The sequence below is a fragment of the Macaca mulatta genome, chromosome 2, assembly GCF_049350105.2.
Source record: "Macaca mulatta isolate MMU2019108-1 chromosome 2, T2T-MMU8v2.0, whole genome shotgun sequence".
Classification (NCBI taxonomy): domain Eukaryota; kingdom Metazoa; phylum Chordata; class Mammalia; order Primates; family Cercopithecidae; genus Macaca; species Macaca mulatta.
In genome coordinates, this window is record NC_133407.1 from 4,047,273 (window position 1) to 4,070,223 (window position 22,951).

General features: G+C 48.2%; 1 protein-coding gene and 1 long non-coding RNA gene across 2 annotated transcripts in view; both read right to left on the reverse strand.

Moving 5' to 3' along the window:
• The window catches only part of LOC144338969 (uncharacterized), a 186,832-nt gene that overhangs the window by 155,689 nt on the left and 8,192 nt on the right, over positions 1–22,951 (reverse strand). The gene's annotated exons all lie outside the window — the stretch shown is intronic.
• FAM43A (family with sequence similarity 43 member A) lies at positions 14,537–17,278 on the reverse strand. The gene is given in 1 exon segment (NM_001194070.2): positions 14,537–17,278. A coding segment is annotated over 1 exon segment (1,272 nt). The 5' UTR covers positions 16,741–17,278; the 3' UTR covers positions 14,537–15,468.

Genomic DNA, 22,951 nt, shown 5'->3' on the forward strand with positions numbered 1-22,951 from the left:
ACTCTTAATAGATTACTTCATTTTTTTTGGGTTTTCCCACCTTGGGCCATGAGATAGGTTTCTGAAAATCTTCCTACCCGTGGGCACACTGGCAACGTGGGCGAGCCTCACTGAAGCTCACTCAGCCAGACTGTATTCTTTCCGTGTGAATACTCCAGCAGCAACCACTCCTTTCCTGTACCGCACTTTACGAGGCACCTACTGGTCCAACATTTAGATTTTGAGCCTAAACACCACCTGAGAGAGAGTTTGATTAGGTACTACCATCTCTATTTCACAGAAAGAATTGGTGCCAAAAGGAAGCCTGCCCAAGGTCAAAGAGTTAATATGTGGGAAAACCAGCGCGGGAACTGGGTCTTAAGTGCCTTTCTCCTTAGCTGTACCTTACAGTCTCACCCACAGGAATATTTCTCCCCCGCTCCTCCGCCATCCAGCCCCCAATTCCATGTTTGTCAGGTAACGTTGGACACTTGCTAAGACCTGGGGCAGAGGAATGGAGTGGCAGATTTATCGTATATGACAGGAATCTGTTTTGATCTCATCAGTGTGGACACCACCAAAAGGATCTGACCAGCCATGGACTCTATAAATTTCCTTCATCTGCAACCACTGCTGCAGACATAAGAGAGGGAAAGCCTCATATACCTGGGTGTGTCTGTGCATCTCTTTCAGACAAGCAGCGTGGTTTGGTGCAGACACAAACAGTAGCACTGAATCACATGCTGGTCTTTCGAAGAGATGAGCTCCTCTACTGGAAATCAGGTGGTGAGCACCAGTGAGGGTTCCCCTAGGAATCAGAGCCACTGCGGGCAAGTCGACATACAAAGATGAAGGCAGGTTTCTCCACAGGGGAAGCCTTGGGGGAGGACAGACAGAAGCTGCGGGTAAGGAACTGCTGATGGTTTTGTAGATCTGTAAATGGTACCTGGGAATCATTGGCAAGCCCTGAACTGGAACACAGAACTGAGAGAGTGCTGATGTAGGACCCAGCGTCCCTACCCACCCTCCCTCCTTGAACTCATGTGACCTTGGAAACTTCATCTTCTCTTTCTCTGGGCAGGAGTTCAGCTGCAAGATTGGAACCCTTAGGAATGTGGCTTATGTTGTTAGAAGAACATCTACAAAGTGATTAAAAGTACTCCCTGCACTGAAATATTTGCTACTGCCCACTCTGGCCTCCTCCCATCATGGTGCCTAAAAATAGCCTTAATATTTGGCCTTTTAGATCTCAAAGACTTTTAATAATCAGGAGTCCCCTACTAAACTGTCAGGTCCATGGAAAGGTCATTTAGGCGAGTGTCTGGGATATTCACTGTAGACTGAGGAACAATAATAGCTTGAGGTGGCAAAAGTGGAGACTTTACCAGCGTGAGAACGGGGAGAGACCTGAGATTTACACACATACAACTGACCGGTGTCCCCAGGGCAGTGGGGCTCCCTGCATTGTTGCTGAGTGTCTGAAAGAGGGCAGTGTGGCATCTTAGAAAGAGACTGGGGAAAACAAAACCTGGGTTCTAATCCTGGCTCTGTTGTAAGCTTCCTGTGGCACACGCATAAGTCCTTTCCCCTCTCTGGGCCTCAGTTTCCCTATCTGTAAAATGAAAGGATTGTAACCAAGGGGTGATGAGGTTGTGTCTGGCTCTCAGGATGAAAGAGGGTACAAGATTTTGAAGTGAGCTGGTGAGTCATGATTGGCTGATCCTGGAGCAGAGGGTAGGGAGACTCCCCAATCATCAGCCAAGACCCAACTGTTTTAGAGAAGGAATCCAGGGTGGGGGTGAGTCCTAGAGCAGGAGGAGCCTGCTGCAGGACAGACAGGGAAGCATTCCCAGGCCAACAACTCACTCTTCTTCCCAGACTTCCTCAAGTGGGTCTTGGTCTCCCTTGCCAGAAGCCCCAAACACCCGGCTGCCAGATGCCCTCGTGGCCTTTGATCAGATGCTTAGGTTCTGCCAAGTTTCCTTGGACAGCACCTGGGTTGCCTCCATACTAACTTATCCCCACCGTAAAGGATTCAGGGAAAAGAGTGTAGGACTTGGAGTCAGGGGACTGTGAGTTCTGGTCCCAACTTGCTGAGTAATCTTAGGCAAGTGATTGCACTTCTCTGAGCCCTAACTTGGCCCTTGGATTCAGTGCCAGTTCCCGTTTCAGAACCCACCACGGCCTCTAAGTTTTGAGGTAATGAAAGGGATATCTACCAGGTGGTTCCTGGCTTGGCCAAGGGAATGTCACTTCCAAACCAGACGTTGGTGAAGGTCCAGGAACGTAGGTCCCGAAGACTAGCTCTGTCCTCAGTTTCTAGCCCATAGTCAGAGGCTTCTTCTGTTTTGTCCTGCTAGGGAAAGGGGGAAGGGAGAAACACTCTTGACCTTAACCTTGGCTTCTTTACGTCACAATAGTGAAAGTCTTGCTATTGTCTGACACAAGGCACCCATTTACCTGTTAGGATCCAGGGGATGGAGAGTGGAAGTGACTTGACTGACTCACACACTGAGGAAGTCTGGGGCACTCCAGGCCTGGACCCGTATCTCCCTGGCTTTCTGCCACACCGTCACATTGTTTGAGTCTTCACTGGGCACAATTTAGGGAGATTTGGGCAGTTAATTTGGGGCTGGGATGAGCAGGGATAAGACTCCAATTCCACTCAAAGTCGACTCCAAATAAACCATCCTTCTCCAAACCAGAACCACCCCTCCCTAGAAGGTCAGGGACATTCCAAGGAAATTCTTGGAAATTAAATATACCTCATGGAGAGTTGAGGAATTGAATGATTTCCAGTCTTCCCTCCTCACCAAACATATATCCTTGAAACCTTGGTTCCTACTTCTGGACAGTGACCTTGAGCTTGATTAGACCTGTTCTCCTCTCCTGGAGTGGAATCACTCCTTTACCCCTTCCTTTGCATTTCCTGAGTACCTACTAGGTGCCAGACCCTGTGTTAAGTGTGGCAAATCAGAGCTGCCTGAGACATACGCCTGTCCTTGAAGAATTCAGCCAACCAGGAAGGACACAGATGATTCATAACAATGATACAATTGCAAGAGCTTCTCCATGCACAAAATAGACCCACTCTTCTAGGATGGGGTCTCACCACACCAGATCCCAAGGGTGGGGGCAAAAGAGGACAAAGTTCCCCTGGGGGCTGCCACCCCACCCACCAGCAGCGTTCTCCCCAGGAAGACAGACGCCCAGCCTCCTCACCTCCAGCGTCATGCATCCAGTACATATTCATTCACACTTGGTTTGGGGAATGGGGGGGTTGGTGAACAACATCAGAAATAGTTCTCATCAAGCATCTACCGTGTATGAAATGAGGGAATACAAACAAGGGGGAAAGTAAGGGGAAATCCAAATGCCAGTTTCTGCCATCCCAAAGCTAACAATTTATTTATATGCCATAAAAACTGGAGGCCTAGGCTGGGCGCAGTGGCTCACGCCTATAATTCCAGTACTTTGGGAGGCCAAGGTGGGCAGATCACTTGAGATCAGGAGATCGAGACCAGCCTGGCCAACACAGCGAAACCTCACCTCTACTAAAAATTTAAAAACATAGCTGGGCGTGGTGGTACACACCTGTAATCCCAGCTACTTAGAGGCTCAGGCAGGAGAATCACTTGAACCCTGGAGGCAGAGGTTGCAGTGAGTGAAGATCACACCACTGCACTCCAGCCTGGGCAACAGAGAAAGACTCTGTCTCAAAAAATAATAATAATAAAATAACTGGAAGCCTATTAAACGTGCATCAGTCTAGGAGTTTGGACCCATGGGTCTTGGTCCCTGAGCATGCCCTGGAATTACAGGATTGGTGCTGGCTGATGCCTATGTGTTTGGTTTGATTTTCCCTTAAAGCCTGGGCTATCTTTTCTTTCAGGCAATATAAGATCTCAGCTAGGTTTGTGGAAAGGAGAAATTCAGGTGGGGAGCTGGGCCATAGGGGAATGAGGTGTGAAATGGAGAAACGGGATGGGCTAGAGATGAAGAGGAGGGGAGAAGAGGAAGCCTTCAGAAGTGTCACTCCCCATGGGGGTTAGAAACAAGGTCCTTTTCTGGTACCACCGAGCAGCTCAAGAAAGAGGAAGGAAGGAGTGCCAAGTTCCAGGGCCATCTTCTCACCATTCAAACCACCAAGACGATGGTTAGTCAAGGCTGCTCCAATTGGGTCACAAGAGCTTTGGAGCCAGCAGTGGAGGTTTGGTCTAGGGGACACTGGGCCTACGCACAGGGATGAGCCAGAAGGAACAGAAACGGCCCCGGCTACTGGTAAAGCCAGATCCAGGTGTGGCTGCTGTAGTTTGGATGTGTGTTCCCCCAAATTTCATCTTGAAATTTGATCCCAGTGTTCGAAGTGGGGCCTAATGGGAGATATTGGGTCATGGAGGTGGATCCCTTATGAATAGATTAATGCTCTCCCTATGGGGAGATGGAGGCAATGAGTGAGTTCTCTCTCACTCACATGACAGCAGGTTGTTCAAAAGAGCCTGGCACTGCCCTTCTCCCCTTCTCTTACTTCCTTCCTCTTGCCATGTGATTTCTGCTCCAGTTCACCTCCTGCCATGAGTGGAAGCAGCCTGAGGCCCCACCAGAGCAGAAGCTGGCACCATGCTTCTTGTACAGCCTGAAGAACCTTAAGTCAAATAAACCTCTTTTCTTTATAAATCACCCAGCCTCGCTGGGCATGGTGGCTCATGCGTGTAGTCCCAGCACTTTGGGAGGCCAAGGTGGGTGGATCACTTGAGGTCAGGAGTTCAAGACCAGCCTGACCAACATGGTGAAACCCCGTCTCTACTAAAAAAAAAATACAAAATTAGCCGGGCGAGGTGGAGGACGCCTGTATTCCCAGCTACACGGGAGGCTGAGGCAGGAAAATCACTTGAACCTGGGAGGTGGAGGTTGCGGTGAGCCAAGATCATGCTATTGCACTCGAGCCTGGGCAACAAGAGTGAAACTTTGTCTCTGAATAAATAAATAAATAAATATAAATAAATCGGGGGCACCCAAGATGGCCAAATAGGAACAGCTCCAGCCTCCAGCTCCCAGCCTGAGTGACACAGAAGATGGGTGATTTCTGCATTTTCAAGGTACCAGGTTCATCTCACTGGGGTGTGTCTGACAGTCGGTGCTTGTCAGCGGGTGCAGCCCAACCAGCGAGAGCTGAAGCAGGGCGAGGCATCGCCTCACCTGGGAAGCACAAGGGGGAAGGGAATTCCTTTTCCTAGCCAAGAGAAACTGAGACACGCAACACCTGGAAAATCGTGTAACTCCCACCCTAATACTGTGCTTTACCAAGGGTCTTAGCAAACGGCACACCAGGAGATTATATCCCACACCTGGCCAGGAGGGTCCCACGCCCACAGAGCCTCCCTCATTGCCAGCACAGCAGTCTGAGATCTAACTGCAAGGTGGCAGCCAGGCTCGGGGAGGGGCGCCCGCCATTGCTGAGGCTTAAGTAGATAAACAAAGCCACTAGGAAGCTCAAATTGGGTGGAGCCCACTGCAGCTCAAGGAGGCCTGCCTGCCTCTGTAGACTCCACCTCTGGGGACAGGGCATAGCTAAACGAAAAGCAGCAGAAACCTCTGCAGATGCAAATGTCCCTGTCTGACAGCTTTGAAGACAGCAGTGGTTCTCCCAGCACGGAGGCTGAGATCTGAGAATGGACAGACTGCCTGCTCAAGTGGGTCCTTGACCCCTGAGTAGCCTAACTGGGAGACATCCCCCACTAGGTGCAGACCAAAACCTCACACCTCACACCTCACACCTCACACGGCTGGGTACACCTCTGAGATGAAGCTTCCAGAGCAAGAATCAGATAGCAACACTCACTGTTCAGCAATATTCTATCTTCTGCAGCCTCCACTGCTGATACCCAGGCAAACAGGGTCTGGAGTGGACCTCAAGCAAACTCCAACAGACCTGCAGCTGAGGGTCCTGTCTGTTAGAAGGAAAACTAACAAACAGAAAGGACACCCACACCAAAACCCCATCAGTATGTCACCATCATCAAAGACCAAAGGCAGATAAAACCACAAAGATGGGGAAAAAGCAGTGCAGAAAAGCTGGAAATTCAAAAAATCAGAGCGCATCTCACCCTCCAAAGGAACACAGCTCATGGCCAGCAATGGAACAAAGCTGGACGGAGAATGACTTTGATGAGTTGAGAGAAGAAGGCTTCAGTCGATCAAACTTCTCAGAGCTAAAGGAGGAACTATGTACCCAGCGCAAAGAAACTAAAACCCTTGAAAAAAGAATGGAAGAATGGATAACTACAATAATCAATGCAGAGAAGACCATAAACGAACTGATAGAGATGAAAACCATGACATGAGAACCACGTGACAAATGTACAAGCTTCAGTAACCGACTCGATCAACTGGAAGAAAGAGTATCAGTGATTGAAGATCAAATGAGTGAAATGAAGCAAGAATAGAAATGTAGAGAAAAAAGAGTAAAAAGAAATGAACAAAGCCTCTAAGAAATATGGGATTATGTGAAAAGACCAAATCTACGTCTGATTGGTGTGTCTGAAAGTGACGGGGAAAATGGAACCAAGTTGGAAAACACTCTTCAGGATATCATCCAGGAGAACTTCCCTAATCTAGTAAGGCAGGTCAACATTAAAATTCAAGAAACACAGAGAATGCCACAAAGATACTCCTTGAGAAGAGCAACTCCAAGACACATAATTGTCAGATTCACCAAAGTTGAAATGAAGGAAAAAATGTTAAGGGCAGCCAGAGAGAAAGGTCGGGTTACCCACAAAGGGAAGCCCATCAGACTAACAGCGGATCTCTCAGCAGAAACTCTACAAGCCAGAAGAGAGTGGGGGCCAATATTTAACATTCTTAAAGAAAAGAATTTTCAACCCAGAATTTCATATCCAGGCAAATTAAGTTTCATAAGTGAAGGAGAAATAAAATTCTTTACAGACAAGCAAATGCTTAGAGATTTTGTCACCACCAGGCCTGCCCTACAAGAGATCCTGAAGGAAGTACTAAACATGGAAAGGAAAACTGGTACCAGCCATTGCAAAAACATGCCAAAATGTAAAGACCATCAATGCTAGGAAGAAACGGCATCAACTAACGAGCAAAATAACCAGCTAATATCATAATGACAGGATCGAGTTCACATATAACAATATTAACCTTAAATGTAAATAGACTAAATGGTCCAATTAAAAGACACAGACTCGCAAATTGGATAAAGAGTCAGACCCATCAGTTTGCTATATTCAGGAGACCCATCTCATATGCAGAGACACACATAGGCTCAAAATAAAGGGATGGAGGAAGATCTACCAAGCAAATGGAAAACAAAAAAAAGCAAGGGTTGCAATCCTAGTCTCTGATAAAACAGACTTTAAACCATCAAAGATCAAAAGAGACAAAGAAGGCCATTGCATAATGGTAAAGGGATCAATTCATCAGGAAGAGCTAACTATCCTAAATATATATGCACCCAATACAGGAGCACCCAGATTCATAAAGCACATCCTTAGAGACTTACAAAGAGACTTAGACTCCCATACAATAATAATGGGAGACTTTAACACCCCACTGTCAACATTAGATCAACGAGACAGAAAGTTAACAAGGATATCCAGGAATTGAACTCAATTCTGCACCAAGCGGACCTAATAGACATCTACAGAACTCTCCACCCCAAATCAACAGAATATACATTCTTCTCAGCACCACATTGCACTTATTCCAAAATTGACCACATAGTTGGAAGTAAAGCACTCCTCAGCAAATGTAAAAGAACAGAAGTTATAACAAACTGTCTCTCAGCCCGCAATGCAATTAAACTACAACTCAGGACTAAGAAACTCAATCAAAACCACTCAACTACATGGAAACTGAACAACCTGCTCCTGAATGACTACTGGGTACATAACGAAATGAAGGCAGAAATAAAGATGTTCTTTGAAACCAATGAGAACCAAGATACAACATACCAGAATCTCTGGGACACATTTAAAGCAGTGTGTAGAGGGAAATTTATAGCACTAAATGCCCACAAGAGAAAGCAGGAAAGATCTAAAATTGACACCCTAACATCACAATTAAAAGAACTAGAGAAGCAAGAGCACACACATTCAAAAGCTAGCAGAAGGCAAGAAATCACTAAGATCAGAGCAGAACTGAAGGAGATAGAGAGACACAAAAAACCCTCCAAAAAATCAATGAATCCAGGAGCTGGTTTTTTGAAAAGATCAACAAAATTGATAGACCGCTAGCAAGACTAATAAAGAAGAAAAGAGAGAAGAATCAAATAGATGCAATAAAAAATGATAAAGGGGATATCACCACCGACCCCACAGAAATACAAACTACCATCAGAGAATACTATAAACACCTCTACGCAAATAAACTAGAAAACCTAGAAGAAATGGATAATTTCCTGGATACTTACACTCTCCCAAGACTAAACCAGGAAGAAGTTGAATCCCTGAATAGACCAATAGCAGGCTCTGAAATTGAGGCAATAGCCTACCAATCAAAAAAAGTCCAGGACCAGACAGATTCACAGCCGAATTCTACCAGAGGTACAAGGAGGAGCTGGTACCATTCCTTCTGAAACTATTCCAATCAACAGAAAAAGAGGGAATCCTCCCTAACTCATTTTATGAGGCCAACATCATCCTGATACCAAAGCCTGGCAGAGACACAACAAAAAAAGAGAATTTTAGATTAATATGCCTGGTGAACATCAATGCAAAAATCCTCAATAAAATACTGGCAAACGGAATCCAGTAGCACATCAAAAAGTTTATCCACCATGATCAAGTGGGCTTCATTCCTGGGATGCAAGGCTGGTTCAACATATGTGAATCAATAAACGTAATCCAGCATATAAACAGAACCAAAGACAAAAACCACATGATTATCTCAATAGATGCAGAAAAGGGCTTTGACAAAATTCAACAGCCCTTCGTGCTAAAAACTCTCAATAGATTCGGTATTGATGGAACATATCTCAAAATAATAAGACCTATTTATGACAAACCCACAGCCAATATCATACTGAATGGGCAAAAACTAGAAGCATTCCCTTTGAAAACTGACACGAGACAGGGATGCCCTCTCTCACCACTCCTATTCAACATAGTGTTGGAAGTTCTGGCTAGGGCAATCAGGCAAGAGAAAGAAATCAAGGGTATTCAGTTAGGAAAAGAAGAAGTCAAATTGTCCCTGTTTGCAGATGACATGATTGTAAATTTAGAAAACCCCATCGTCTCAGCCCAAAATCTCCTTCAGCTGATAAGCAACTTCAGCAGACTCTCAGGATACAAAATCAATGTGCAAAAATCACAAGCATTCTTATACACCAGTAACAGACAAACAGAGAACCAAATCATGAATGAACTCCCATTCACAATTGCTTCAAAGAGAATAAAATACCTAGGAATCCAGCTTACAAGGGATGTAAAGGACCTCTTCAAGGAGAACTACAAACCACTGTTCAGTGAAATAAAAGAGGACACAAACAAATGGAAGGACATACCATGCTCATGGATAGGAAGAATCAATATCGTGAAAATGGCCATATTGCCCAAGGTAATTTATAGATTCAATGCCATCCCCCATTAAGCTACCAATGACTTTCTTCACAGAATTGGAAAAAAAACTGCTCTCAAGTTCACATGGAACCAAAAAAGACCCTGTATTGCCAAGACAATCCTAAGCAAAAAGAACAAAGCTGGAGGCATCACGCTACCTGACTTCAAACTATACTACAAGGCTACAGTAACCAAAACAGCATGGTACTGGTACCAAAACAGAGATATAGACCAATGGAACAGAACAGAGCCCTCAGAAATAATACTACACATCTACAGCCATCTGATCTTTGACAAACCTGACAAAAACAAGAAATGGGGAAAGGATTCCCTATTTAATAAATGGTGCTGGGAAAATTGGGTAGCCATAAGTAGAAAGCTGAAACTGGATCCTTTCCTTACTCCTTATAGGAAAATTAATTCAAGATGGATTAGAGACTTAAATGTTAGAACTAAAACTATAAAAACCCTAGAAGAAAACCTAGGCAATACCCTTCAGGACATAGGCATGGGCAAGGACTTCATGTCTAAAACACCAAAAGCAACGGCAACAAAAGTCAAAATTGACAAATGGGACCTAATTAAACTAAAGAGCTTCCACACAGCAGAAGAAACTACCATCAGAGTGAACAGGCAACCTACAGAATGGTAGAAAATTTTTGCAATCTACTCATCTGACAAAGGGCTAATATCCAGAACCTACAAAGAACTCAAACAAATTTACAAGAAAAAAACAAACAACCCCATCAAAAAGTGGGCAAAGGATATGAACAAACACTTCTCGAAAGAAGACATTCATACAGCCAACACACACATGAAAAAATGCTCATCATCACTCACCATCAGAGAAATGCAAATCAAAACCACAATGAGATACCATCTCACACCAGTTAGAATGGCAATCATTAAAAAGTCAGGAAACAACAGGTGCTGGAGAGGATGTGGAGAAATAGGAACACTTTTACACTGTTGGTGGGACTGTAAACTAGTTCAACCATTGTGGAAAACAGTGTGCCGATTCCTCAAGGATCTAAAACTGAAATACCATTTGACCCAGCCATCCCATTACTGGGTATATACCCAAAGGATTATAAATCATGCTGCTATGAAGACACATGCACACGTATGTTTATTGCGGCACTATTCACAATAGCAAAGACTTGGAATCAACCCAAATGTCCATCAGTGACAGACTGGATTAAGAAAATGTGGCACATATACACCATGGAATACTATGCAGCCATAAAAAAGGATGAGTTCATGTCCTTTGTAGGGATATGGAGGCAGCTGAAAACCATCATTCTCAGCAAACTATCGCAAGAACAGAAAACCAAAAACCACATGTTCTCACTCATAGGTGGGAATTGAACAATGAGATCACTTGGACACAGGAAGGGGAACATCACACACCGGGTCCTATTGTGGGGAGGGGGGAAGGAGGAGGGATAGCATTAGGAAATATACTTAATGTAAATGACGAGTTAATGGGTGCAGCACACCAACATGGCACATGTATACATATGTAACAAACCTGCACATTGTGCACATGTACCCTAGAACTTAAAGTATAATAAAAATAATAATAATGTTTGGATAATAATGGTTAAAAAAATAATAATAAATAAATAAATAAATAAATAAATAAATAACCCAGCCTCGGGTATTCCTTTATAGCAATATTAAATGGACTAAGATAGTGGCCATGTGCAACAAGCCTGGAGCAGAGAGTGCAGAGCGCCCTGGGCCGAGCACCCTCCTGGCTGCCTGGAGCCCTGAGTAGTTGCCCATGTGTCAGCCATGGCTCCTACCCCAGCAGTCCCTGCACATTTCTAGCTCTGTCATGCATCACTCACCAGCAGATGCTGGACTACTGATGCATACCACACAGAGGAAAGAGTTCTACTTATTAAATTACTAAATCCTGTTAGAAAAGACAGCAACTTGCTCCTAATAGAATTTGCATGTTTCTCATAATCCTTGGCAACTCCAGTGAGATTTTTAAATCTCCAATGTGGTGCCAGGGGTAGATTCTACCAACCAGTGGTCTCTCTCTTCACAGGCAGAACCCTCAAAAACAGTTCTGTCCCCTGGGAAAGCACTGTGCTTTCTTAGTGTAACAGAGCCTTTTTAATTTGTTTAAAATCTGTTCTGCTGACTGTGGGGCAGCGAGAGGTGTTTCTTTAGGGAAACCATGTATGTGCACACACACGTGTGTGTGGAGGGGGTTCTCTGAAGCTGTAATAGTTGGGAGGGTATGAAACACTACTGTTTATTTTATGCCATTTTATTCCTCCCACCTTCCTGCTCACATATGCAACAAATGGTAGAAGTGAACCTGGGATGTTTGTGCTGTGAGAAGTGGATGAATGCCTCCTCCCCGACTCACACTGCCTCCCCTGGGCGACTGCACGCCGCCGGAAGCCACTCTGTTTCTCATGCAGTCAACACTGCATTGTTGAACATGGAGCATGACCTAGGCTGGGAAAGAATGTGGAAAGTGTCTCACTGCATTTAAAGTACCATCAGGTTAAGTCATGAAGAAACAAGAGCCTCACTTTGCAAGAAGGAAAAGCTAAATTTGATGAGTAAACCAGACTTCAGGTGTTTTCTGGAAGGTGTATTTTAGCTAATGACTTAGCTTTGCTTTTGTTGCTCCATTCTTTTCCCTCTGAGCTCCAAGAGCAAAGTAGTTTTAGGGTCTTTCTTTTATTTTCATTCAAAACATCTCTTCTTACTCTAGTGATATCATCCCTGGAAGACTGAGAAGCAAGAAGAGGTGAATCACGTGTCACCTTCGCATCTCTTCTAGAATTACTTCAGTCAGAGCTCCGGGGTGCAGTGGGGATTGATGCCAAAAAGCAGAGGGGAGGAAGGAGAGATGGGGAGGGCACAGACGGAGGAGGAAGGGAGCTGGCTCTTTCCAGCCTGCTTATTTTCTTCTTCCTCCTCCTCAGCCTTTAAGCCCCCCTTCCTATTTATAAATCACGTAAGAGGAAATGTCAGACTTTAAAGAGATGGCTGCTTTATATTTATTGATGGTGTTGGTTTCAATGCCATTTGCCTGAACTTTTGGACCAATCACCACATGCCTATCAGTCACAGATGAAAGCCAACACTGGTATTCTCACAGGACACTGACACTAGATAAGAATGAAGATGCACAGACCCTGCCTGCCTCCCAAGTATTAGCCATATTATCTTCACTCTGTCTCACCTCTTCATTGGTTTCAAACAGCAGAGGAACTTGGCTATGCATGGGAATAATTTCAAATGTGAAATATAGTCACACAGGCTAGTGATGGCCCACACAGCCCTCTGCGTATCAGGTGAGTGCACTGGTGTGGAAGGGCTGGGATGGGTGGAAGGGCTGGGATGGGTGGAAGGGCTGGGATGGGTGGGTGGGCTGAGACTGGACTTTCCTGGCCTCTCTCTAGCTGGGGTTTTTAATGTCATTCAATGATGTGTATCTGAGGTATCAGGGAGAGGGATCGGGGCTCACAACCAAGCCAAAATACAATAGATTCAAAGGCCTGGACCTTGTCTAATGCCCTTAAGAAGAGACTGAATTTTTTTTTTTTGTAATGTTTGTAATGTTTTCCACTCAGCCGGGTGCAGTGGCTGACGCCTGTAATCCCAGCACTTTGGGAGGCTGAGGTGGGCAGATCATCTGAGGTCGGGAGTTCGAGACCAGCCTGACCAACATGGAGAAACCCAGTCTCTACTAAAAATACAAGATTAGCCAGGCATGGTGGCGCATGCCTGTAACCCCAGCTACAGGAGAATTGCTTGAACCCAGGAGGTGGAGGTTACGGTGAGCTGAGATCGCGCCACCAAACTCCAGCCTGGGTGACAAGAGCGAAACTCTGTCTCAAAAAGAAAAAAAAAAGATATATATATATATTTTTTTTCCACTCGCCCCCTTTGCTTTTCTTTCTTAAAGATAGTTCTATGCCTGAACCATTCCCGTTAATTAGGAAAAAAATCTTTCACCCCACTTTCCTCTATGGTTCAGTGAATTCCAGACTCCTTAGGATTTCTAGGTCTAGCTGCTTGGAACATATTTATGATGAAAACAAAGCAAAGTGGCCACAGGACACCAGGGAAGGCCAGGAGTGAGATCCATTTCTGCAACACAGGAAGAGAGGCCCGAAGGGGCAAAAGGAAAATATAATTTGCAGAAGGCACAGTTTTGGCAGCATCTTATTACAACTTCCAGCTGATCGGGTGTAGCCAAACTAGAGACATCTGTTTGGAGTTTACAACAGAAACAAACACACAGAAAGCATGAAAGCGCTGAAACATGCACACCCAGACCGCGCTCTAACAGCTCCTCTCCACCTCGACCTTCGCGCTATCCCCCCACTGGGTCACGCTGGGTTGTAGAAGGGAAGGAAATGGGCTCTGCAGCCTGCCCAGCCACCCGCCCACCTGCACCATGACTCACTCACACCAGGATCGGAACTTGTCAACTTTTCTCTCTACTTGGTTTTCCTCCCAGGAAAAACAAAGATGGCCCCACTCCTCAGAGAACTCTTTAGGTTTCTAGTTCATCTTTAAAGCTCCCTGAGCTGTTTGTAATGGAAAAGATAAGGTAGTCTCCTTACGCTTGATTACTAGCATGGCCCACAGAAGGAGGTGGTAAAATCTCGGCAGACCTGGAAGTCACTCCTCCAAAAATAATCTCACAGGTCTGAGAGTGTGATATGGAGCTCACTCTGGCCTCTCCAAAAGACCAGAAAAAGACCACACTCCCAAAACTTAAATTAGTGAAAAATACAGGATAATACATGAAAAGGCTGGTCCCAGACCCAGCACCCGGAGTTGTGGAGGTCCAGGAAGGCCCCAGATGGCGCATAAAGTGGACCTTCCTTTCCTAATTCTCTCCAAGCACAAGAAAGGCCAAAGACTGTCCTATGACACCATCCCAGGGTAGGACACAGCCTCTCCACCCCAACGCAGCAGTTCCAGACGCTCACCTGTTCTGTTAAATTTTCCTCTTTATTCTCTCCCCACTGGCGTGCAAACAGAACCAGAACAGTGCTACTTTTAAAAAATAACAAAATGTTTTATACACATTTCTGTATATACAACTGAACAACATTTTACATGTTTCTTTTGCACAGCAAAAGATATGAACATTCAGCTCTGAGAACACAGTTATGTACAGAAAAAAGTCAAAAATACTTCACAACAGTGCAAAAATATTTTACACAGTATCATGGAGTGAGATCGTTTCAGCAAGAGGAAGGGCGTGTGTGTGTTTCTAAAGGAAAACTCCTTTTTAAGATATTAGATGTCTTTAACTGTAAACAAAATGCAATTCTCCTTCATCTCCCCCCACCCCCCAAACAGTTATGTGAGGAATTTGGCAAAATTTCAGGGGTCTGAGTCTGAGGTAAACAGCCGGAGTTCTTACACCAAAAAGAACCGAGGGCTAAAGGGTTGCATAAAGCCTCAAACACCTTGAGAGCAGTTTTTTTAAAATGAGATGTCAGTGACAGCGCAGGGCCTCTCCCAGGGGGTAGGAGGAGGAAGTGAACCCCTCCTCCTCAGGCCCCAGTGCCCCACAAACAGGAAACTGGCCAGGCACCTACGACCTGAGACCAGCAACTTCAGCCAGCCTTCCCTCACCCGTACCCCAGAGGGCTGCCTCTCTCCCCCTCCTAGCGGGGCTTTCCCCTCTCACATCTCCCCGCATCCCCACGCGCAATAGAGCCAGAAGTGCTGGGGCGCGAGCGGGGGCGGGGAGGTAGGGGGAAGCGGTCAGGGAGAACGCCGGGCCTGGGCTCCAAGTGTAGGTATGGGCCCCAAATGCCCCATTTTCCCTTTCCTGGGGCGGGCAAGGGACAGGGAGGTTGTCGGGACCACGGATGGGTAGCCACGTTGGAGCGCCGGCGACGCGCGGAGCTCAGCCCGAGTGGGACTCGTCTGCACTGGCGCCGTCGGCCTGGCCGGACGAGTCCCCGGCGGTGGCGGAGGTGGCGTCAGGGCCCCCGCCCTCGATGGAGCTCTCGCTGCCCGTGCTGTCGCCCGACAGCAGGCGCGTCACCCGCAAGTCGGCCTGCAGGGTGCGCACGTCGTTGCCGAAGCTGAGCTCGCCCAGGTCGCTAATAAGTTGCGACAGCTCAGCCTTCATGTCGGAGGCACTGCCCAGCAGCAGAGGCGGCGGCCCGGCCCCCGGGCCCAGGGAGCCCCCGCCGCCCCCTAGCGCCTCCCCACGGCCATTCTCCAGAGTGTCCAACAAGTCCCCGCACTCAAAGTGCATGGCGACCACCAGCGCCTGCTGCGCCTCGGCCTCCTCTGCTGGATCTCCCTCTGCCGCATGGTTCTCCTCTTCCTCCGGGCAGCCCTCGGGGTGCTCCTCTTCCTCTTCTTCCTCCTGTAGCTCCTGCTCCTGTTGTTCCCCGAGCAGGTCCTCGGTGATGGAGCCGAGCTTGGGCGCACTGCGGCTGCGCTCCACTGGCGGTTTATAGCAGCAGGGTCCGTGCAGGAGCAGCTTGCGCAGCGGTACTAGCGGGATGGTGTGTGCGCCCACCAGCTCCTGCTGCTGGTGACGCGCGTCGTCCCGCCGCTTGAGGCGTTTAAATTCCGCCAGCGCGTTGGCCGACGTCTGGTAGAGCAGCAGGGCCATAGCCTGCGCCTTTTCGGGCTTGGACACCAGCACGGCGTGGCAGCGCAGCATCACGGCCTTGTGCTTCAGCTCGTGCCGGTACACCCAGGCGAAGACCTTGGGCAGCCGCGCGTCCGCCACGCAGTAGGTGACGCGGTGTAGCAGGTAGAGGTGGCCCGGGCGGCGCAGCGCGCGCTCCTCGGCGTGCACCATGCGGATACCCTGCGCACTCACTGTCAGCTTCATCTTGGTGCCCTGACGGCCCGCCTCGCTCTTGCTCCAGATCTTGCCCACAGCAAGGTCGGTGCAGCCGTCGCCGCGCGCCTGGATGGTTGTGGCATTACCCAGGTAGAGCACGGTGTAAGTTGGGTCCTCGCTGGTGATGTGCAGCTTCTTGCGCTTGGAGCGGAACATGCTGCCCACCCGGCTAAGCGCGCCTTCGGGGCACGCCCGCGCCAAAGAGCTGAGCGCCGAGTAGTGCAGGCTCACAGCGTAGCCCTTGGGCTTGGACGCCTGCCGCGGCGGCGCCTCGGCCAGCAGCTCGAACTTGTGCTTCTTCCACGGTAGCATCTCCGGAGGGCGCCCCGGCGCAGCTGGGCGGCGGCGGCGGAGCGCCGGGTGCGAGGCCCGCTGAGCCACCGGCCCCTGCCGGGCTCGGCCCGGGCAAGATCGAAGAATAAAACTACTGGGAGCGGCCCAGTGGTAGGGAGTTGGGGGGAGGGGAGGAGACAGAGTGCTTAGGAACCCCGCAGGGGGTGGGGGTAAATTTTCTAAAAAAGAAAATATTCAGCTTCGAGTGTGCAAAAAAGGTTGAGGGGGGGAGGGACACACGCGCACACAGAATTACCCCAGCCTGGGCAAGGGCGAGGGCAAAGAGTCTCAGGCAAGCAACAAAATGCGAGGGAGAGAGAACGAGCGTGGAGTGGAAAATGTCAGGAAAAAAGCTAGAAGCGCGCGTGCAAATAAATAAAGAGAGCCCCGTAAACAGCACCCGGGATGGTGCGAGAATAATGCGGGAACTCCTCGGCGAACGTGAAGAGGATCCCCTAACACACACAACCCCCAGGACTGGGGCCAAAACCCGCGGAAACTCTACAGTGACTGTGCCCAGGGGCCGGTGCTCCCCACCTCCGAGGGGTGCTGGAGACGGAGAGCCCCTCCGCTGGGCTGGTCTCAGAATCAGCAGCTCGCCCAAAGTGCTGTCGGATGCTGGGTCCGGCTGGCCGCGGCTGGCCCCGCGCAGCAGTCCCGCAGGGACTCACTGCATCTTCGCTCTGCCGGGGACTCGCGCTCGGCCCGCTCACTGTCCGGGCTGGTTTGGCCGAGACAGCGCTGGGCTTCGAGGGCAGGGGGCGAGCATGGCCGGGTCCGGGGACCACCGCTACCTCATTTCTTCCCTCGAGGCGGTGTCCAGCTCCGCTCCTGGGCTCTCCACGGTCTGCTGCCCGCCTTTGCAGCGCGCCCTCTCCGGTGCTGCGAGCGGTGGTGGCCGGCTCGCCTGCCTCACATCCTTGCCGTCCGGGAGGAAGATCTCGGGTAAATATAGGCCGGCGCGAACCATTCGCCGCGCGGGGACAGGGGAGGAGCAGAGAAGAGGATCTGTTTGGGGCTCAGACGCCGGACGGATTCCTGGTCTCTTAAAGGGACCGGGTGACAGCCATTGGTCAAGGGAGCGGGGAGACCGGTCCAATCCGGCAATTACATCCCAAATTTACCAGCACCTCTTTTGTCTACGGAAATCACTGGGACCTGGGGTTACCCCGCAGCAAAAAGACTTGAATCCTGACACTCCACCCCCAGGCTGAATTGCAACTCGCTGAATACATGTACGTCTAGATCGAAACTTCTGAGGGAGGTGGCAGAAGATGAGACTACAGATTATAATTTCCTGTGCAAAAAGTTTGGGAAAATAGTGGTTTCTTCCTTGTGTGGCGGCTTTATGAGAATGACTGGGTGCTGTTTAATATTATTTTCAGAATTGTGTTCCATTAAAGAAAAGAGAGGTGCACAGAAAACACAAGGCTTATCTCTCACTATCTTGAGCTCGTATTCACAGGTAAGCAGCAGACAGTGTAAAGTGAGGTGAGTGGTAACATGACTGGGGAGACTACTATAGAATATCATCAATGAATAAGGCGCTTCCCCATCCGAACCCCAGCAAGACCCGCTCCTGCTGTCGGGCCTCAGGGTAGAGCAATTTTCTGAGATACACACAATTTCTAAGTAAGGCTCGTGTGTAGTTAGGACTTAGTTTACTTTGGCAAGCCGGTTGTGTGGTGTCATTATATCATGGGCATATTTTGGATGAGAATTCCTAGTAAAAATTCAAATGCTATTTTTTTATTTGAGTGACAAATAATGCCTGGCCACCCTCCAATGGGAGTGATAATTGCATCAGTATTGCTTTTATCATGTGCCAACTGGACAGTGTAGTTGTCCTCTGACCGGCTTGACCCTTAGCCAGTAACTCGTTTCTGGGCCCTTGAAACAGCCCGCTTGCCTCTATAGTATGGTCAGTCAAAGCAAAAAGACTTATAGCTGGAGTGGGATAAATGTCCGAATGATCCTGCATCAAACTCCCAGCCCGGTCCTGGAGGAGGACAGCGATCCCTTCCCACCATCCCAGTCCACCGGGGATCTTTGAGGTCTCTGGCTTCCACGCCACGTCTTCATGCCAGAGTCACTGCAACTACTCCTGGAAATTCCCTTGGGATATTCCAACAAAATAAAACTGATCCCTGCCCATCCTCTACCTTTGCCAACTTTTGACCTTCCTTTGAACTCTGAGTTTTCTCAAGAGTCACTGGTGCTGAGTTTCCATTTAAGTTACTTTTCTGACTACCTTTTGGTGCCAGGCCCTGAGCTAGGAGCAGACGGGATTCCTGCCTCCTAGTTCAATGAAGGTTGTAAACTCTACCCAACTCTGGGCTTCCACTGGACTTTGGGTTCTCTGCAAGTACCCTGTATCCCCAGTGTGGTACAAATAGGCACTCAATAACTAGAATTAATGAGCAAGATATGCATGTGGACAAGAAGACAGAGTGGGCTGAACGCTATGAGAAAGACTCAAAGCACTATGAGAAGCTGGAGGAAGAAAGCATTCATTGTGACTAGGAAGATCAGAAAAGGCTTCATGGAGGTGGTGACCTTTGAAAGATGAACAGAATTTATCCAAACAGGAAAAGACTGAAGGACTTTCTGGGTATAGAGGGCAGCAAAATTACAGAAGCATGAAAATGCATGCATAAGGCCAGGCACGGTGGCTCATGCCTGTAATCCCAGCATTTTGGGAGGCCGAGGTGGGTGGATCACTTGAGGTCAGGAGTTCAAGAGCAGCCTGGCCAACATGGCAAAACGCTATCTCTACTAAAAATACAAAAATTAGCCGGGCATGTTAGTGCATGCCTGTAATTCCAGCTACTTGGGAGGTTGAGGCAGGAGTATCCCTTGAACCTGGGAGGCGGAGGTTGCAATAAGCTGAGATGGCGCCACCGCACTCCAGCCTAGACGACAGAGTGAGAAAGAAAAGAAAAGAAAAGAAAGAGAAGGGAAAAGAAAAGAAGGAGCATACACATGTAGTAATTAGGATGGAGCTTGTAACAATGAAAGAAGAAAGCTTCCTGATTGTGTTTTTTGGCTCTCTTAGACTCCAAGGGAAGGAATGGCCTCTTCATGGCTAAGTGGCCCCACAGGGTCCTTCAACCAGAGCTATAATGCCTTACTCCTCAGCTGCACTGATGGGTTAATGGAGGGATACCAGACACGCTGTTGGAATGAGGTAGTTAGTACTATAATAAGCCATTTAAGCCAATATTAATCCTTAAATTTCTGGACTGCCTTGTAGTGGCAATGAAGGAGATAGTACACACTCTAAAGAACAAGAAATTCTGGTAAAAACATAACAAATGAGGCTGTGTTAAGTGACCTTTAGTTGGTCCATAATCTTGATCCACAAAAGCAGACATCACATTCAAGCAGTGATCATTTCCAAATGGCTCAAAGTTCCAAGGCTCAAGAGGGTTTGGGGAAGAGGAAGAGGGAGCAGTAGCAGGAGCTAAGGCTGGTCTCAGACTCAGCGAGAGGCACTACTTTGCACTTCATGCAGTGGCATGGACACCAGTGGCCCACAGAGGCAGGGAGGAGTCCACTGGTGGGCGGGCTCTTCAGCAGCAGCCAGAGTGCCAGTCCCAGCGGCCCAGGCCCACAGAGCTGCTCCTGTTGGCGAGGCTATGTCACGCCTTGACCGCCTTCCTAATAAGCTTGTTTTCAACCTTGGGAGAACAGAAAGGTTCTAGGCCAATGTGAACACCCCGATGTGAGTCATGCCCTGGAGGAGAACCCGCTGTTCCCTTGTGGCCTGGACCTGTGCCAGCCTCTAGGGCCTGCCTCACCATATGAAGAAGCTGGCCACCCCACCTGAAACACACATCACAAATAAGGCTGCATTTCTTCAGCTGGGAGAGCTGGCAGCGCCACGTAGGAGTCTACATCACAGATCTGAGACGGGGCAACTCCAGAACAGACGTCAGCAAACTGGAGCTGGGCAACAGGTGAGAAACTGCAAAGCGTGCTTTTTTAATGACACTGCCCCATCTACTGGTAGCAGGCAGACATGCTGCTTGGTGGATGGTTTCTCATCAAACCGGATAAGCCAGTGGATGAAACTACACACAACCGGGTCACAGCTGGAAGGAAACGCTGCGATCAGGAGTCCCAGCCCTAAACTTGACATCCAGGAGTCAGCCTTTCATCTCACAGAGGATTTGGGCCAGCTTCCTCCCACCTTATGTCTTACATAATGCTCCTTCCTCTCTCCCCCTCCTCCAACACCCCACTCAGTGGACATTGACTTCAGAGGTAACACAGGACGAATCTGGAATCTTCAATGTCATCTAGTAAACACTTGTGGAGAGTCTCCCGTGAATGTCACATAGTTGCTGGGGATCTAGCACTAAAAAGGACAGAGAGAGAGGTCTTTGCCTGCATGGGATTTATAGCCTCTGGTGGAGGCGGGCAGGCAGACAGTAAACAAAAATCTAATGAAATAGCAGATAGTGAAAAGTCTCTGGAGAAAAGGAGGCAGTGCTAGGAGTGGAAGATGGCTCTGGGCAGAGACAGGAATGAGATGAACCTGCAAAGAGATGGGGAGAGCATGGCAGCCTGTGTGGCCCAGTACGCAGTCACCAGCCACGGGTTGCTGCTGACACTTAAACCATAGCTGGCCCAAATTTAGATGCACTACAAGTATGAACTACACACTGGATTTTCAGGACTTAGTAAAACAAAAAGAATGCAAAATATCTTGATAATATTATATTAATTAATTATCAAATGATAGTATTTGGCCATGTTGAGTTAAATAAATTATTAAGATTAATTTTACCTATTTCTCTAGCCTGGTCAACATGGTGAAACCCCGTCTCTACTAAAAATACAAACATTAGCTAGGCATAGTGGTGCATGCCTATAATCCCATCTATTCGGGAGGCTGAGGCAGGAGAATTGCTTGAACCCGGCAGGCAGAGGTTGCAGTGAGCCAAGATTGTGCCACTGCACTCACGCCTGAGCGACAAAGTGAGACTCTGTCTCAAAAAAAAAACCAAAAAAACCTATTTTTTTTTTGCTTCTTTAAGGTGGCTACCAGACACCTTGGTTTTAGCACAGTGAGGCCCGTGGTGGGCTTCTAACCTGCAGCGCTGCGAATTTGTGTTGATTGAGGCCACTACGTTCGTGGCAGTTTGTTCCAGCAGCAGTACACCTCCCATCCAGCCTTCTTTTCCCTTGTCCCGACTCTCTTCCCTCTCCCACTCTCTTCAACACGTGCCCTAAATCCTCATTAGTTTCCCAAAGCCACCTGCTCCCCCAGAGCTCAGCAGAACTGACCGGGTGCTTCCCCCGCAAAGATGCAGTTAGAGCAACCTCCAGCCCCTGCCAACCTACAAACAGCACATCCACACCACAGCCCGCCTTCCTCCTCCAGGCTCCGAAGCCTCTCCTCCCTTCAACTTGCCCCTCCAACGCCACCTTCAGGACTTACCAAACCAAACCAACATCTGACCTTTTCCCTCTTCCCGTTTCAACCTTCACAGTGGCTTTGCATCAGCCACAGGGTACACTCCCTCTCCTCAGTATAATGTGAGAACGTTCAGGTCTGGCACCTGCCTATGTCTCCAGCCTCATTCTTTTCTCCTGGACTCCTAATTTATGAACCAGCCACAGAGAATAGCCTATGCTTCTCCCCATGCTGGTGAGACTGGTTTTTCCCTTCCTGCCATGACTTATGCGGCTCTATCTACTGATGTGACCTCCTCCTGCCATTTCTCCCGGCCAAGTCTTACTCATTCTTAGACAGCCAGCTTGGATACCATTTTCTCCAGGTAAACCGCCTAGGCCTACTCATCGCCTCTCCACACTCCCTTGTGTGTACCCTTACCTCTGCACTTGCCTTGTTATAATATTGTCTTTTTTTAAGTCTTGCTCTGTTGCCCAGGCTGCAGTGCATGATCTTGGCTCACTACAACCTCTACCTGTCAGGTTCAAGTGATTCTCCTGCCTCAGCCTCTTGAGTAGCTGGGATTACAGGGAACCAACACCATGCCCGGCTAGTTTTTTTTGGAGACAGAGTCTCTGTTGCCCAGGCTGGAGTGCAATGGCACAATCTCGGCCCACTGCAACCTCTGCCTCCTAGGTTCAAGTGATTCTCCTGCCTCAGCCTCCTGAGTAGCTGGGATTACAGGCACGCACTAGCACATCTGGCTGATTTTTGTATTTTTTTAGTAGA